A 19508-nucleotide genomic window follows, 5' to 3' on the forward strand; every position below is an offset into this window, starting at 1 on the left:
GAGTGCAATGTTAGTTTAGGACCGGCAAATATGTTTGACACCTTTTAACCGATTTGAGGTGAAATGAAATCTGTACCTTGAATTTGCTACACAGGTTTGGTTACATTATATATAAATACTCATACTCATCATATTAAAAAATGTTTTGGATTAGAATAGATTTTATTAATTGTAATTAAACGTTGTCTTGTGTAGTCCCAGCAGAGCAGAATAAGAATTCTTATCTTAGCAGTGTGTGTTTTTACATTCATACATAATCTCACGCTATTTTCTCAGTGGGTTAGGCAGAAACTATATCTTTCCACAAGGTATTTTAAGATAAAGCATTTCCATCCAGCGCGTTTCTAACGTCTATTAGTATCAGGTGGCTAATTGTAAAAATGTCTGCCTTTTCGAGATGAGAATAATCATTTTCTCAAAATTTGCTATGATGATGGCGTGGTCTTCACTCCTGGGGTTATAAAAAAATATTTATATTTCAATTCTTCAGTCCATATAACTTCTGTAGATATGTCTTATATATCGAGCAATATTACCAGCCGTTTCCTGAAAACCTTTCCCATTCGTAAATATCACTACCTGAGGTTCAAACAATCTCATATCCCTGTCCGGGCTGACTCAGCAAGGGTGTCCGTGAAGTTCAGCCTATTTTTACCCAAATGACATGCTATTTATAGCCCAAATGCCTTCCCTTACCTCGACCTTTTGGCGTATTGTTTTAGCTTTTATAGTTTGAAAGGTAATCAGTCTATTGGATTAACCTTTAGGATTTATAACGTGATGAAACATTATATTAGAGGCAGTTATGTAAACGACAATATAGGGCGATAAAGCTTCTTTTCATTAGGTTAAATAAATCTTTTTTAATTTTTTTCATGAATTCCGGCAAATAAAGGTACCGTCTAAACTTACTATACCAAGCCTACATGAATACACGACATTGGAATATTAAATACGAGTTGCCGATCTATAGGTAGTCTAAAATGAAAACACACAACGTGATTGATCTCTGTATTCTGCGGAAGAAAACAAAATATCGAAACGTTACTCTTCATCGCGTAAAAATAATTAGGTATGATTCCTCCGGAAATTTTATTGTTGTATCGCGTTTCAAAATTATTAGATTTTGTGTGAGCGCCATCTAGGTTTGCTGCGAGTAATCATTTGATTTGAATGCCTCAAGCTCTGAATTGGGTAAAGCAGTACAGTTTAAAGTTGCGAATGATTCCAAGTCGATAATGGAAAGAGTTTTAATAACACGTAATATTTTGTTCTTATCCACCAATGCATCGCAAACTATCAAACATATGATAACGATGATGATATTATCGTTTATTTCATTTCAATAAATAAATGAACGACGATTGATAGCTATTAGTTGCCAACATTAATTTGGATAGTATTCTGTACAATATTTGATATTCGAGCTTTCTGCGACTTCATCTCCATCTGCGAATAATTAAGAAAGTTCAGAATTTCCGTTTCTAGTAAAAACAATGTTGATTTGCTGTATTAAGTGACTTTAAGGTTTATGTTGTAACTACTTTCTCAATTACTTTACGACCGAACTACTCGGCATACTAGGTTGCATTTGCGTTCTTGACTGCATAATTTAAACGCACCATATATGTCCAAGTATTGCTGTGCCACTCTTTCCTTAAGTGGTCTCAGTAAGGTCAGCCCAGGTGTCATTCGTAATCGGCTTAGCTTCCTGGCTTAGAGACGGGAAGACTGAATTTGCATAGCGTAGCATAATAGCGAAGTCATATTTTCACCTGACAGTGCTAGAGCTTTTTAAAGATACAGCATTTTATTCTTTCTTGTTCTTTCTGGCCTTCAACACTATTTTGGCCGTACAATGACTATTTCTTATCAACAACGAAATATGTTCGTTCATATTTATGTAGGGACTAATCTTATTTTTAAAGATTCCTAATAAAGTAGTACATCAAAATAACTTGGAATCTACCAATGCAAGTAGTACCAACAGTGCAGAGTTGACCGAGTAAACCAGTTTTAAGGATGGTCAGTGCACAAGGATTTTGTTTATTTGCAGTATCTTTGCAAGTCTTGGTTTCTTTAATCTTATTTTTATTTACATTGTTCCCTCTTGGTCTTTTAACAACACCAATTTACATAGCTAAAGTTCATACATGAAATACTAGTTCTTGCAGTAAATAGTTGATAGTCCCAATAGTTTCGATTTTTCATACAATGTCACAACGAACTTTGCTCAATTTGAAGAGAACATTTAATTCATTGTTAATTTCGCTTTAATTTATTTCGAGTAGTTATCAAGTTAATAAACTTACCCGGCTCATAAAATTCCGATCATTTTCGGTTTTCCTGTATTTATTGAACAATTCATAAGTAGTTATTACGTTCGTAAAAACTAAATCAATAAAAGACATTAGTCATTTCGTTTCAATGTATGCCAGTGTCAGTGCTAGATTATGAAATTGCCCCACTTAATGTTTGGCGTTAGATGTGACAGCTAATTATAAATTTTGGCCACTGTGACGCTAACGCAAGGTGGAGTAAAAATATCGTTCACTATTCGATAACTAAGGCGTACCCAATCCTTCTAATGTCAATTTGATTTCTTAGCTTATTATTCACATTTAAAAATAAAATTATGAAATGCAATAGATTTGAATTTAAAAAAACAAACGTTCACCATATAATCAACTCAATCAGAGTGACTGTGATAATCGATATGAGAACATAGAGTATTTAAACATTTTGCTCATTTAGGCTATTTTTACTTGTCTGTCCGTTTATAATGTATATTTTTACATTTCTCTCCATTATACTTTCATTTGTACCATTTGTCATATTTCGACATCTGGGATCAAAAGAAATCTTACATAAAATAAGCTGAATATTTTCAATTGCATTGTTTGACCCTTGAAGTACTTGGAAGATTTTCGAATTACTCGAAATGGCTATCAAAATTAACTCGTCTAAAATGTACATAATGCGTTTTTGATCAATATGAATTCTATGTAATTAAACTTCCACGTCTAATCGCTTGTTCTCACAAGCCGGTAAGTACATTGTTCCAAAACACGATATTTATTCTGATGCCTCTGTTGAAAAAATAATCAACTGTCCAATTATAAGCCCACATTACATCCAGTTTGATAATATTTATGATGTAAATGAAACCACGTCGAAATGAATTAATTACACGACGTGCGTGTAATTAACGTGTACCACTCGCGTTTGACGAGGCTCTGAGAATTTTAAATTTATTTCTTAGCAAACGGGATATCGACCTGGTGATTTTATCTTCTATCTATTAAAAGCTTTATATGTGTTTACGCGAATAATAACCACAAGGGATAGTTATATTCTGATTAAAATAAAACCAGGCTGAAAGCTTAATTGAAACCAAACCTTTTCCAATGTCTAGGTTCATTTTGAGTAACAATCCACACTTTGTTACAACCTCAAATGAATCTTTAGTACTGAACTTGATTTTCCTTATTTTTTATTGTTACATTCAATCACGCGTGAGTCACGATTATACTTTGTTAAAAGCTTTATATGCAAATTAAAAGAGTTTATCAAAAGTGATCAATTTGCGCATTCAACACTGACCCGAACGGACGAGACCGTAGGGCTCCGATAGCCTGCCGTGTCCGACGGACCAACATCGACAGTTGCTGTCCGCATCGTGTGGGATGCGCGCGCGCATACGTCGCGAAACTATTGAATTTATTCGCGCTGAGTTTTGTTAAAAGAGATTGTTCTGATCGTTGTGTTGATTTTTTTTCGTATGATTTCATTCTGTTTATTTATCTTGTTTTTTTTTTATTCCTACTTTTATTCTTTTTTTGTGAAAGAAAGATTTACAACTTTGTTAACATTGGTCATTCCTTTGACCAATTTCATTTTTGTCCTAGAATTTACTTTATTTCTAAATTTCGCTTCGTTTTCGCAGCGAAAGATAAATGTACTTATGAGATTATCTTTTTATATCTTATCTTTTATATCTTGGCTACTGACCTTGAAGTAATCTTTCTACTTATACTTATTGTAATCCACTAACAAAAACATTTTACACTGTTTTATAGATCTGCCAAATTTTGGAAATTATGTCTTAATTGCTTTTTAACTTTGCATTTTTCATTTTGAAAATTAAAAGCACGCTGTAGAAAAGATTATGAAAATATTCACAATACGCGAAACTGAATTGTATTAACTACTAAGTATAATTGCAAAGTTTAGTGAATAAGTCTTGCCTACTTAAAAGGAATAATCATCATTTAGTTTGTTTATGGTCTAAGTGCTACTTTCACACGGATGTGTTTATACATCCGTTCCTTTTTCTATAAGTACAAATACAAATTAATCGTGTCCCTCCATTAGGTCACTAATTCCTAAGGTCCTTAATTTATATTCTGACCATCGTTTCTTTGACGCGCTTCGCACAAACGTATTAATGTATTTTATGAAATCGTCCTATATTAGTGACATCGTTCTTCATTGATATTTATTGAGCTGTTATAAACAATCGCTTATTTGTTTGATCCTTAGGTCAGTGTTGCTTTGATTTCAAATAACAAATGGACAAAGTCTCGATGCCTTTGTCTCAAGTAATATATTTCTTATGGTACCCATATATTTCTTCACGTGGTTTCAAATCTAAAGAAGCTTCGTTTGGAACGTAAATTTTGATACATAATTTTTTCCTGCAGATTTCCACATTTGGGTAGGACAAGTTGACATATTTGGTGCGCGTTGATTTGTTATATTATGTTCGCTACATTAGGATAATGTCTATTTAGTTATGTATAGCATAGTTGTTTATGAAGGAAAACAACTAATGATTATCCTTAGTACATTTTATAAACAGCAGGCTATATTCGATTTATATTTTTCGAACAAAGAGGTTATTAAAAACTTATTCTGTGACATCGCATGTATTGCGTCGCAGCATTGTATATGTACTTATTAAAATTTTGTCACGTCACATATTCTAATTATATTCCTTAGCGGTTTGTTTATTCGTCTGTTTTATCAACTACTTCAACTTGATTATTGCTATTGTTTAAAATGTATATCTGTTTTCAAACTTATATCTTGATTATTTTCATCTATGCGTTAATATATTTTAGGGTTAGGTTATTTATGTGTTGAGACGAGAAGGACCTACTGTTCTTGACGCACCTGCAGCGTTAACACGAGATGTGTCATGTTCCCCCCACTGGTCAATGTTTACACACATTCTACGACTTGCGAGTGACTCATTGTCAGTATCCGCTGCCAGTTGATAATGACTGATCAGAATTATCTCCTCAGTATACATTTGCCTTTTAATCGCTTCGCTCGTTACTCGCTATGAATTTATCAGCATTTTTTGTGGCGATCCCTGTCGGCAGATCAATTTCAGCACTTATTAAATTTTAAATTAATATTAGTCGTTGATTTATTCATAGCCCATTTCACGCAACTCAGTGCGAATGTGTGATTCTTAATAGTGCAAAAAGTTTTATTGCTCAATTAGCTCCTTATCACAAGTAGAGCACGACGGTTCTAAGGATTGTTGATGGAATGTACATTACAAATACTCATTTGAATTTATTCTAGTCAGTGATGTGATTGGACATTGTAAAAATGTTTTATGAACTGATAATTGGTTTTGGACTGTTATTATATTTGTTTTGGAAATATTTTTTGACAAAAAAACAAAATGATAGTGTACATCGTGAAATAGAAACTAAGAATACTGAAAACTATACCGATGCCTATACAAATAAGGAAGACGCCAAATCCCCTCTCTTAGCGGGCACCTCTGAAAATCTGGATATTTCATTAAGGCATACTATTCACATAAGAGGAAACAAAAAACCTATCCATAATATATTGGAGAAGGAAATAATAACACCAAGTTTATTATTAGAACAAAGAAAGGATAAACTCCTTAATGAAAAAGTTGGCAAACGTGAAAGCCCGCCGAAAGAGAGGTTAGCCGAATTTCTTGAGAAAACTATTTTAAGCGATGACAAGATACAATCAATTATTCAGAATCTATCCTTAGATAAAACGGATGCTGTTAAACAAGAACAAAAAGAGAGTCTCTTAGATTACGAGGTAAAATCTCTACCACCTAAGGATACTACGGTGATTGATAAATCTACAAAACTTCAAGAATCAATTGATCAAATAGCAGACAAAATAAAATCTTTGAACCAAACTCATTTTACCGAGGAGCTTATACAAGATAGATTTAAGAATGAAGTTGAAGCCGATAAACCTACGATAAAGTACATCGACAATCGGTATAATTTAACAGAAAGTCAAAATTATGGTCCGGTATGTGAAAAATTAGAAAGCTTTAACGATAATGAGAAACGTATAGAAGAAAACCATGTTACTGACAAGGCTGAAAAAAGGGACCATTTGATATCCCGTATACAGAAACAGTCTGGTTTTCCAATTGGTCTGAATTTTGGATCTGTGATTGGAGAGTTAAAAAGTAAAACTAAAAATGGTGGTCTTAAACCTGTGTTCAAGAAATTTGACTCTGACGATGCGGATGGCGAACAGGCATGTAATTTTAGAATTTTTTGCTAGCATCAATCATAAAATCATTATATACTCCGCTGCAACTGTGCTAATTCTTATCAATTACATTTGTTGGTAGAAACAGATTTATAAAAATACATCTGAATAAATTGAATAGATTCGTAAATATATAAAAGGGTAATTGTATTTAATTTATGTGAATAGTTTTTTTACCGGTTTCTACACCCAGCATCTCATAAATATTTGTTACTGATCCGTTGCTTTGAATCAGAATCGTGACAGTTAAATAAATCAATTTATACTTTTTTCAATACATTACTTAATTTCCGCTTTGTTTTACATATATGAACACTTTATTTCATAACAATATTCACATCATTACGTTACAATTCATTAAGAATTAGAGCTCCTTCCTATACTAAGATACACTGAAGTTTGGTTTTCTTCTCTGAATGGTTTCCCAATAACATTACATGCCGTTTTAAGACATAATCAAGAACTTAAGTTATAATCAAGTTATATTTAATGTGCTCATGTAACTGTCATCTTGAGATGTAAGTGATAAAAGCAATGTGAAATAACAATGCCTGTATATCTATGATCTAGAATTACAGGAAATATCTTGACTATGGTAGTATCAGTAATGAAATCATTGGTCCGTAAACGCAATATAAGACTGAGAAACAATAAACATATTAACAATATACAGTATAACATAACAACATTCTCCCGGGCTTTGTTCCTGTGAGAAGTTTTAGAAAATCCTTTCTCGTCTAGTTTTAGCTGTCCGTCGATAGATCTATCTCTTTTATATATTCAGAAACAGTTCTCTGTTATAAAGTTGTAACGACATGCTTTTGTTTTCTTTCCATTTTCACTTACACTTCTTTTCATGCAAGGATTTTCATGAAAGGTTTAGGATGGAAAGATGTCTCTGCCTATCATTTCGGGAAAGCGGAGATCCTATCTATGTACATATATTATGTCATAATTCATTACACGCAATAGGGAGAATATCTTTTTTAACATTATTACGTGACAAAGATGGGGATCAAACTCATTAATTGCGGTTGCTTTAGCACACAGGCGATGTAACATGGTAACCTTGTCACACGCGAGGGGTATATAAATATAAAAGGCATCAACAGGATCAGCGATCATATCGTTTTTATTAAAATTTACTGTGGAATTATCATGCAGTAGCGGAAAATAACTTGGGGATGTGCCAAATTTTAGAAATTCGTCGACATTTTTTACTACTTCAAACTTATTTCGCTTTGGCGCATCAGATAGGCATTAATTGTAAATTATTTACTCAATTTAATACTAATCGATATAAGTCTGTCAATTTAATACTAATCGATATAAGAATGATAAAGTATGCTATTTCACAATATCTTAATCTACAATGATGTTGGTCTATTGTTTCAGGAATCTCTAAACAATGTTGTCGACGATAAGAAGAAGGTTCACATAGAGGAGACTGAACTAGGAACTAACATCTTAGCAGACAGGCGGAACAAACTAGAAACTGCAGCTCAGGTTAGTGAAGAATCCGTAGAGAAATATGCCTTATATGTTCTCAGGCTGGCAAAAGTTTTGCCGAATTTTATCATGATTAGTACTTATTACTATCATTATACTTTTTTAATTAAAGGTTGGTTCATGACAGCTGTCATAAATTTTGACTGTGGTTCTATCTGTTCTATTCTTTTCCTTTGCCTTATTACCTACATTATTTGGGATCGGCTCTCATCGGTTTCATGCACCAGAACTGCCTATCCTGAGTTGTTGCTGTAGACAATTGGGCTCTTTCCATATCCCTGGAGACTATCGACTACCAAGTAGCAGGTGGGCCTTCAACTCCTTTCTGATAAGGTACATGTGATGCCTTCCACACTACATGATCGTCGCCACGCCTCATAATATGTCCATACATTTTTTCTATTATAGCAATTTTTAAGTGGTAAACTAATTTCATGCTATATTTAGCAGGCCATCTTTCAAGTATAAGTTGGGTTGGGAGGCAATGAAGTAAAGAAAACACTATGATGAGATAGAAATTAGAAGTAATGAGACAACTAACCAGACTGGCAAGCTGGAAATTTCTTTATATGTATTTTGATGCTCTTGTAGGGACATTAACCATCCTGTTAGCAAAGGAAATGACCAAACAAATGTATCTACGAAACCGTACATACCAGATTTATATGTTTAACAAGGTTGTATTTAAAAAGTAATAAATTCCGCTCTGATTATTACACGTAGGTATCATTGAACTTACAAGAAATATAAAGGTTGCATTATCAGATGCGAAATTTACCACTAGAATTATCGTGTTAGTACAACAGCAGAGATTTTTATTTGGTTAATTTATTGTTGAGTAATTAGAGGGTATAAAGTTTTATTATCTCAAGAGTAGGTTATAACTTTTTCAATGGAGTTCGAAAGTTCAAGTTCGTGCTTTACCAATATTTATTCGCAATTCATGTCCTGTTTGCATAAAAGTGAATTTCGAGGTGCAAAGTGTGTGTGTGTGTGTAATGTTGTAAGTCACGCATCCATGCAATGAAGCATCCAATTCCATGTAAACAACTGGATATAGTTTTTTTTTTATAAATATATTTTTAGACTTGCACTTGGATGTTAGGTTATAAATCTCAGATTTCTGGCAAGCTTACAAAATCTGTACTAATATACAAAATTAATGAGTTTGTTTGTTAGTACAATTCTTTTTGCGTTAGTTGGGTCTTATTTTCAAAGAGAGATTAATAAAGTGTACAATATGTTATAGAAAGCTTTTTTTTAATAGAAATTTAATGAAACTTAATTTGCTGAAACAAATTGAATACTAATCAAACATTTAGTAGTATCCGTATAGTACAACAATATTAATGAATCATAGGTACATTCGCAAATGAGATGCTAGTTATGTTCTTGCTAATTAAAGCAGAATTACAGCAATTGGCCTTGAAATATTGTAACTGTTTGCGGAAGGAAGAACTCTTGAAATACGCACCGAAAAAGATAATTAATAAAGTAGACAAACAATTTCTAATTAAAAAAAGAGTTGTATTTTCCGATTCTTTTGGAGATTATTGATTTTACAGCATGTAAAGTTTAAGTTAGTTTGTATATATATATATATATATATATATATAGAACTCTCTCTCACGCAATGTTTATGTGGATGCCTGGAAGAGATTGCAAAATGCGGTAAGGCCGCCTTTTGTAAATTAGCTTAAGTATAGGATAAGTAGGTATTCATATTTTTTTTTGTTGATAAAAGGTGACTTATTCTATGTTGTCTCGCATGAAAGAAACCGAAATGAAAAGCAAATATATACCTACATACTACCACAGATAAAGACTTCTCCTCTTTCTGTTTGTAAAATTACTGCTTTCGTAGGAATTAGATCTGAGGCCTGCATAGTACGAATGCCTTTAGTACATTTTACCTCAAGACCGTGGCATTGCGCAAGCGGTTTACATAAACCGCGTCCATCATGACGGAATGTCGTTTAAATCGCCAGGTTCGGCCTTAGCTCGGCCCTTTCCAATGCACAGGCAGACTGCTCGCTTCTTAGTAAAAAGATCAAGGGTGAATCTTTATCGTACATGTATTTTTTTGGGTTAATACGCGATTATTTCTTTTATATTAATCACACTATTTAGTGTATTATGTACATACAGTACATTTGTACATGCATACATAAAATCATGCTTCTTTGTCGGAGGGGTAGGCAGAGATTACAACTTTGCACTTGCAACGATCTTTGCATACTTCTTTCGTTTTACTCGTGCTTATCATGCAAGCTCAGGTATTGCACCCAATACCCGAGCTTGCACCTGCACCCAACTTTGCAAGTGCACCCACTTGACCTGACTTTTCACCAGTACATCCCTGATTTGATCAAGATGCGTTCATCTATGCCTTACTACTCCAATCTTCCCATTCACACCCTTTTTCTTGTAAAATTCATTTTATTCTTATCAGGTTTATTAAATTCTATGGATGGCAACCACGTACACGAGATGAGAGAGAGAAACCTATTCAACAAGAATGAGGCGACCAAGGAGTAAAAAGCTTAAATAAGTGATAGCTAACACCAGCATCCCTTAGTAGTGTTGGTCTAGCAAAATTGTAAATTTCTAATAAAACTGGTGATTTTTTTGAAGAATTAGCTAAAACAGATGAGAAAATTTAATGTCGTTAAATTTGATTACCCTCTTCGCTAATTATGAAGATTTTCAAGAACTATGAGTAACGTTTAGCCACTTCTGTTACTCACTTTTTTTTCAGTGACTCATTCATTCTTCTTTATTATAATAAAAATACACCCACGCATTGTTTTATCTTTCGACGAGCGGTCGGTCACATTGTGGTTAGTTTACGTGCTTTCATAAATGGAATTAATTATTGATGCGGGGAATAGATAAAGACTTTGACCAACAGTGGGCTTGCACATTAAGGCCTGTTTAACTATTTTTAAATTTGTCCGTCCGACCTATCTCCTCCGCCGACAAGGGCATATAGTCCCAAATTTTGGGAATAAATAGAATTTAAATAGACATTTTTAGGGCCATTATTACAAAAAAATATATTATTTCTTTTAAAAATGCCTCGTTATCAATTTGCACATCTCTTTTATTTTGTCTCTAATTTTCAAATACATACTTGAGCCATCTAGCTGGTCGTAGCCTTAAGTGTGGTTTTGGCTTGATCTATCCCAGAAAGGCTAAAGACGTGTTTTGTGTTTGTATTTAGGTTATCAGGGGATTATAAGCAGGCTTGTGTAATGGTTAAAAGTAATGTAAGTAAGTTGAAATGAAAGAGCTTGTTCTGCCTTAAAATTATATACCTTAATTATACTCATGTGCAAAATCGCCCTTTTTGCATTATGCGGTATTTTTTCTGGCAATTTTTTTAAAGATATAAGTAACGTTTGTATAATTGTTTTGTTATAGGGCTGGCGCAAACGCGTGCCGCAAACCGACGCATCTCTCTTCACTGTCGCCGGGCGATTGGAGCGAGACAAAGTATCAACGACAACTCCGCCGCTCACCCCACCGCCCGTCGTCACGCCGCCCGCGTCCGCCGTCGCGTCACCCGGTGTGCCACCTCCCAACAAATTCAGGTGATTACAACATACATACATAAAATCACGCCTCTTTCCCGGAGTGGTAGGCAGAGACTACCTCTTTCCACTTGCCACGATCTTTGCATACTTCCTTCGCTTCATCCACATTCATAACTCTTTTCATGCAAGCTCCGCGGTTTCGGGAACTTTTGACCTGACCCTTTACCAGGACGTCCTTAATTTGATCAAGATACGTTGATTACAACATAAAGATAAAAATTCAGTGATGATCGCTAGATTACTAGAGCATGACAAAGCAACAAGCCAACTTAGTTTTTATGATAACAATCGGCACATACAAAAATGTACAGTCGCCTACAGAGAAACTTGACCCCCCGTATGGTTTGTATGAACACCCTGTTCATACAAACCATACGGGGGGGTCAAGTCTCAAGGTCAAGGTCAAGGCCACGATTATCTATACATAGTTGTAAAGTGAAAGAGATGTGCAAAAAGATTGCTGGCATCGCCTTCTCTGGTTCTGGATCTGGATCTGGTTACTAAAGCGCTTACAGGCGAACTAACATTAACAACGTAACGCGCTATTCTTTTCACAGTGGTTTATTAAATAAGCGCTCCTTAAAAACGCAGGTGTCATTTTGACATACGCCTTGACACCAGTACCATATTTCCAGATCTCGCAAACAGCCGTCGTCCCCTACCAATGGCTTCGCGTCGGGCCCACTCCGTTCGGCGTCTTGCGCGGTCGTCAGCGCGGCGGCCGAAGCGAAGCCGAAGGAGACGCCGCGGATTGATCGCGAGTCGTTCAAGCGGAGCCATTCGGTCAGCGAGAGTATCAGCAGGGTTGATGAGAGTAAGTAATTGTTATAAATTATTCTCTTTTCAAAATACTTCTGGCCAATCAAAAACATGGCAAGATAGCGCGGCGGAAAATCAAAACTCTCCTGCTATCCTTTCCATCTGCTTGTATATTCTGGATCAATGTTTACATATCTTAGATATACAAGCTCTTTTACTAAACATTTTTTTTTTAATCAATAACAATTTTACAGTCTGCCATTACACTAAAAATATTGTTTAGTTAGTTTCACATAAAACTTAAGAAATCGTGTTTTTTAGATCATCATTCATTGCTTTAAGGCGCTACATTCAGATTACATGTACCTCGATGCGGGCGAGAGGCTCACCCCGCGCGGGGCTCACCCCCGACCAGCTTACCCCGCTAGATCGCCGCCGCACCGTAGCCGCTGGCGCGCGACCTCACGTAACCAGAATAAAGTTTGCGAATGCAATGGAGTCCGCATCAGAATATTTTATTGTTTTTGATACAATAAAATAATTTTACAAAAAAACATACATATATTAAATTACATTATAAGCAATGATATAGTTGCGGATGTATGCAAAAATTTTGTATAAAATGAATAAGTTTGTAATGGTTTTAAAAAAACTACTCGTAATTACTTATTCGATTTCGTTCAATCAAAGGTAATATGCTATGGTTTTCTATATATGGTTTTCTATCTTGGGTTGTCGTTGATGTCGGCGTCGGAATAATGCCATGACTATCTATGTCCATAAAATATCAACTGTCGACTCCACACCATCCGCACTTCTCTGTCTGGACATTGTCAACGACGATATCGGAGACAATTTATTTTTCCTAAAAATTAATAACAATCAAATAATGAGATAATGATTGTGATCGTGCCAAATGAAGAAAGCGAAGAAAAGTAAACCCTGCGACGTCTTGCAGCTGAGGAGGTACCCTGAATAATACAGTTACCTAGGAGTAAGTACCTATAGAAAAAGACAGAACAATCATCCAGTAAAAAGTACTGTTTCCGTAGGCAAAGACCAGGGCACAACTAGTGATAGTATAACCGACGGCGGCGGAGCTGTTGTTTGTTGTTGTTTTATCTATCTTCTACCTACTGCCGCCCCGCCACAAGCCGGTATCAAATGAAATATTTTTCACCTTCAGTGTTTGCGGAGAAAATCTCAGTAGGCATCTATATGTCTATCTATTAGTAAGTGTAATTAGTACCCACCATCTTAATTGTCCCATATGGGAAGCTCTTTCAAGGTTTTTTTTTAACATGCTAACATTTAACATGCTATCATGACGTAAATTTATACACCTATTTACACTAAACGAAACAAAAAAACTGTATTAAAAACTAACCTAAACTATCTATAATAGGTATATTTCAGAAAGTACCAAAAAAAAAAAAAAAGTATCAAAATCCACGATCCTAAATACCTACGTAATATCACCCCGGCCGGCGGAAAAGCGACGCGTAAGATTCAGAGATCAACGACACAATTCAATAAGCTGAGCTGACAATTATGTACAGAAATAAATTCAAACAAAATGAATGTGGGAAATTAAATACTTCGCAGAATATTTTTCAACGACGCTCGGAGCGACTGGCACAGGTCCTACGTCCGAGAATGTGATCCGCGGAGTGAGGCACGCTTACAAAGGACAGCGCTTTATCCCACCCGGTCGTGTAGGAATGAGACAGAGATAAAGTGTCAACACTCTACTGTCCAGTACTATTGTCGCAACAATTTTAATTCCTGTTTTCATCTATTTAGTTTAATTACGTCTAAACAAAACATCCAATCGAAATTTCATCTTCCAGAAGTTATTATTTTTTAATGATCTTCAATTTGGTACAAAATTCAAATTTTAAATCATTATAGTTTGAGATAAATAATCGAAATCTAGACTTGTGTTCCTGAATTTTTTTGATCGAGGATTTTTGTTCCAATCGTGTTTTCATCTTCCACAAATATAATTGAATATATTTACTTTCATATCCTAAAATATTGAAACGATGCAAGTTATATTTTATGAGAAAAAACCAAGTGAAAATGACCCAAAATCTATGATGTATCGCCTTAACAGCCAAGTTGGCGCAACGCATCTTTAATGCTGTGACCTTAATATTCGCGTGTAAATTAGACAAAATAGTAAAAGTTTCCTCAACTTTCCTTCCAGAAGAGGAAGTATCACCTGGGCAAGAGAAGAGTGGTTGTCCGGTGAGGGTACCGCGCGCTGATGATGAGACCTTCCACGCGTTCTTCGCTCCATTACAGCAGCAGGACAAGACTGCCGACGCGGGTGATGTCGACTTGGACGCTATTGACAGCGGTTCACGGCATCTGTGAGTAAACTACTTTTCACAGTATTTTTCAAAATGATTTGGACTCCGGGCTTTGAAGTGTAACGGCTAAGGCTACAAACCGCATGCACGTGACGACGACGGTAGATATAAAAAGAGAAAGATTTTTTCAAGTCGACACTTTTATACACGCACTGAAGAAAATCAGAATTGATGCCGCCAGCTAAGTTTGTTGCAACTAATCAAGGTCGATCTAGGCTAAGTGCTTACGACTTCGATCCTTTTAGGATTTTCAAATATATATATATATACACTAACTATATATATATATATATATATACACTAACTATATATATATATATATATATATATATATAGTTAGTGTAGGCAGAGACTATGGATTTCCACTTGCTTACAGATCTCTCCCGCTTCCTCCACACTCATTACTCTTTTATTGCATATTCGGCGATTACGGGTAGGTAGGTCCTCCTAACATCTCCATCTTTTAAGACTTTCGAAAAATGTTTAACCACCTTAAAAATTCTCGTTTCTAATCAGACGAAACATGAAAAACTATATGTGTTTAGTATGTATATTAACCTTACACATGCATTTTTTCCAGCCTGTCGAGTGAATGGGCCCGCCGCGCCAAGCGCGAGCGTCGCGTAGCTGGTTCCCGCAACCCGCTGCGCGCTCTGGCGGCGAGAACGGACATCCGAGAGGAGTACCTCGCGCAGCCCAACACTATACGCGATCAGATGCTCAAGGAGAAGGGTGAGTTACTATTTACGCTTTGTTGTATTCGATGTGCGTGTGATAGTGCTTTTTATGTGCTCTGTCTACCCCGTGAAGGATGGGGACGTGATTATATGTATTTATGTTTGTATTGATCGTTCCTGCCTTTAACTATAACCTGTATTACAACGACCTAATGTTTTGTTGTCAATTTATGTAAATCGAAATTATTTTGGACATCACAAGAAAGCAAATTCATATTATTGGACAAAAGAAGAATTCTTTTAGGAGAGTGATAAAAGGGCCTGATTGAACAAAGCTTCTTAACAAACAATCATAATCCAAGACAAACTATAAATATGTGCGACACAAACTTTCAATAAAAAAAATTAATACTGCCCATCCATGCTTAAAGAAATAATACGCATTCATAACATCTATTCTCACTAACAAAATAAAAGAAAGGATCAAATTAATTCGAAATTTAAAAAATTCCAGTTACGGCAAACTGCGGCCTCGCAGCCGAAGCGCTTGCAGCGCTCGCCAGCAAAGAGGACTTCTCCAATGTAGCGCTGAGAAGCGCTTCAGCGACGAATGTGCCCGCACATGGAACTAAACCAGTCATGTTGTTGCATGTCAAAGGAAGGCGAAGAGTTCAGGTCTGTATGGATAAAAACATATACTCATACTACTTAATCATCATCCCAAACTAGTACAATTATTTCGATAACTTGTGAACGAATTGAGTATAAACGTATGTAACTGCGGAATAAAATGTGGTACGAATGTAGTTCCCGGCACTAGTAGGAAAATAAAAGGACCACTCCATCTCTTTCCCATGTATGTTGTAAAAGGCGACTAAGGGATAGGCTCATACATTTGGAATACTTTTTATAGGCGTTGTGCTAAGCAACCTGTCACTATTTGAATCTCAACTCTTTCATTAAGCCAAACAGCTAAACATTGCCTATCAGTCTTTTCGAGACTCTTGGATCTGTCTACCCCACAAGGAATAAAGACGTGATTATATGTAGGTATGTGTGAATGTGGTAAAACGTCACTCTTTTATTATCTTATGAACATCTTTGCACTTACCATGTTTTGAGCAAATTAAATCCTCAATATTTGTACTCAATACTGATATCATTTATTTTGTAAATTAATCTTTTCAAGACTGATGGCTCTGTCTACTCCGCAAGGGATATAGACGTGACCATATGTATGTATGTATAAAATTGTATGTTGAACTTTCCTATTCTTTTGAACAAATATTTATTGCTTGAATATTATTGTCGACAGACACGGCTGGTGGAGCCTGTTTACACTAGCGTGAACCGCGGCGATTGCTTCATACTCATTACTCCAGATCAAGTGTTCCTCTATATGGGATTCTATGCCAACGTTATCGAGAGGTAAGGAGATTTGTTTTTTTTATTTACCAAATAAAGTAAATAAATAACAAATGGGTAAGGAAATTTGATCTTTCGATGATGAAAGAATTGTTTTGTTGTTGTAAGTTTAGGTTTAGGTTATTTTTACCTGGTTATCCTGAAATACAAGTGTCAATAGTTTACGTCTTATGTGTCGACTTTGTAGTATATAATATATAAGTAATAAATATATACACGTTGATTATTTTATTATATACAGGAAAAGAGAGAGGAATCAAATAAAATAATTTTTTTTGCCGACTTGACGATTGGAGAGATTTAATAAAGCAACGAGAAAAATAGCGTCCATCACACCAAGATCCGATTACTTTTTACATATTTTTTTTTACATACCTTACCACATAACTATGCTTTTATCTTTTCAGGAACCGCAGCACAGACATCGTGAATCACATCCACAACACGAAGGACCTCGGCTGCAAGAATTCCACCGGCGTCATCAAAATCGACGAACACGCCAAAAATTACTCCAACAAGCACTGGAACCAATTCTGGTCACTGCTCGGCCTCGCAGACGGCGTCGAAGACTACAAACCGGTAGAAACAGGGAACGCAGACGAAGACGAGATTTACGAATCTTGTATCATACAAACTAACATGTGTTACGAAGTAATGGACGATGAATTGGTGCCCATCAAAGACTATTGGGGTCAAATGCCAAAGATAGCAATGCTGAATCAATCGAAAACAATCGTGTTCGATTTTGGTTCAGAAATGTATATTTGGTACGGAAAGAATGTACCGCTCGAAAGCCGTAGACGAGCCGCGCAATTGGCTCAGGAGTTATTCGATGAAGGTTACAATTACGAAGAATGCCATATTAACCCCCTAAATGCCGCTTTCTACCAAGGCGCGAGAGAGGAATCCAATTCTGCCGAAAAAACACAAAAAACCCGCCCCGAATGGGCCATTCTATCCAAAGTGACGCAGCATATGGAAACTATCCTGTTCAAAGAAAAATTCTTAGACTGGCCGGATTATTCTCGAGTGATAAAAGTAAAGCCGCAGGAGAATAAAACGAACAGTGTCGAAATAACGCCGTGCGATGCGGAGGAGATGTGGTCGAATGAATACCAGGACCCTGATCTCATTCTAGAAGGTTCTCACATCGGCCGCGGCACGCAATATTACGACAAAGATGAAATGAGACATTACGACATCAAAACGAAGTCGGTTTGCAAATGGGTGATACAGGAATATGATTATCAAAAAGTTGAGAATGATGCCGAAATCGGGGAGTTTTTCTCTGGTGACAGTTATATCATCAGGTGGGAGTACCAGATCACAGTTACCGGTCGGGAATTGAACGGAAAGCCGTCTAAACACAATATAACCGGTCGCGATCGCTGCGCGTATTTCTGCTGGCAAGGTCGGGATGCTAGCTCTAACGAGAAAGGGGCGGCGGCTTTGTTGACCGTGGAATTAGACAGAGAGAAAGGCCCTCAAGTCAGAGTGGCTCAAGGAAACGAACCACCGGCATTCCTCAACCTCTTCCAAGGAAATTTAATCATTCACCAAGGGAAGAAGGATACGGACAAAAGTAGATTCAGATTGTTCGTGACGCGCGGGAACCTATCCAACGAAGCTTATCTACTCCAAGTTCCATGCTCCGTTCGGCAGCTACGCAGCCGTGGATCGCTACTTTTGGTCGATACTGAAAAAGGTTGTCTATACATCTGGCACGGAGTTCGCAGTTTGAAGCACACGAAGAACATTGCGATAGAATTGGCGAATAAGTTGATCGCTCGCAATTCGGGGTACTTATTTGGGGGGAATGTGAGAGATGTTAAGATTACTGAAGTGAAAGAAGGGGAGGAGCCTAAAGAGGTGTTGGATGCGTTGGGCGTGGCCAACAAGCAGCACTATAACTCTGTGTTGAGTGGGGGGAGGGAGAGCGGTGGGGATGGGACTCCGAGGTTGTTCCACTTCACAGATTTAGGAGGTCAGTTCGAGGCCAATGAAGTGCTGTCGCCGTTGAGACACGAACACCTGGTGACGCCGTTCCCGTTCGATCAGAAAGAGCTATATTCCGCCTCACAACCAGGTAGGCTTTTTTCTTAATTTTCTGAATAAATCTTATTTACATACTGAGTTATTTTACAAAGAAAACTGAAGTAGATTGCACATTTTGCCGTTCCAAATTGCATTTCAAAGTCGAAATTGCGTTGTCTTAGTTTATACGTTCACATGCAAAGTTACATTGTTAAAAGAAGTTCCCATTCAACTTATGGAGGAGCTTCATAAGTTATGTTTGACATATTGAACCTTTTGTAAGTGAATATTTGAATCAATTTTAAACTATAATTGTGAACTGACTAGTTTTTGTGGTTCTCGCTCTTTGAAATACATTTTTATTCGTGTGACAAGGTTGCCAATGTCCATAGTAAATATAATATGTTGAAAATAAAATATATTTATTTACATACATACATATGGTCACGTCTATATCCCTTGCGGGGTAGACACAGCCAACAGTCTTGAAAAGACTGAATGGCCACCTTCAGCTATTTGGCTTAATGATAGAATTGAGATTCAAATAGTGACAGGTTGCTAGC

General features: G+C 36.2%; 1 protein-coding gene across 3 annotated transcripts in view; it reads left to right on the forward strand.

Moving 5' to 3' along the window:
• LOC106134985 (supervillin) overlaps positions 1 to 19508 on the forward strand; it is a 158041-nt gene that overhangs the window by 129814 nt on the left and 8719 nt on the right. For all 3 annotated transcript variants that reach the window (XM_013335139.2, XM_013335142.2, XM_013335141.2), the window contains 8 exons: positions 7966 to 8076; positions 11503 to 11672; positions 12311 to 12489; positions 14644 to 14809; positions 15390 to 15541; positions 16001 to 16161; positions 16802 to 16914; positions 17319 to 18997. In XM_013335139.2, the coding sequence (XP_013190593.2) occupies positions 7966 to 8076; positions 11503 to 11672; positions 12311 to 12489; positions 14644 to 14809; positions 15390 to 15541; positions 16001 to 16161; positions 16802 to 16914; positions 17319 to 18997 (2731 nt within the window). The remainder of the gene's footprint in view (positions 1 to 7965; positions 8077 to 11502; positions 11673 to 12310; positions 12490 to 14643; positions 14810 to 15389; positions 15542 to 16000; positions 16162 to 16801; positions 16915 to 17318; positions 18998 to 19508) is intronic.

Source organism: Amyelois transitella, chromosome 11 (assembly GCF_032362555.1).
Source record: "Amyelois transitella isolate CPQ chromosome 11, ilAmyTran1.1, whole genome shotgun sequence".
NCBI lineage: Eukaryota > Metazoa > Arthropoda > Insecta > Lepidoptera > Pyralidae > Amyelois > Amyelois transitella.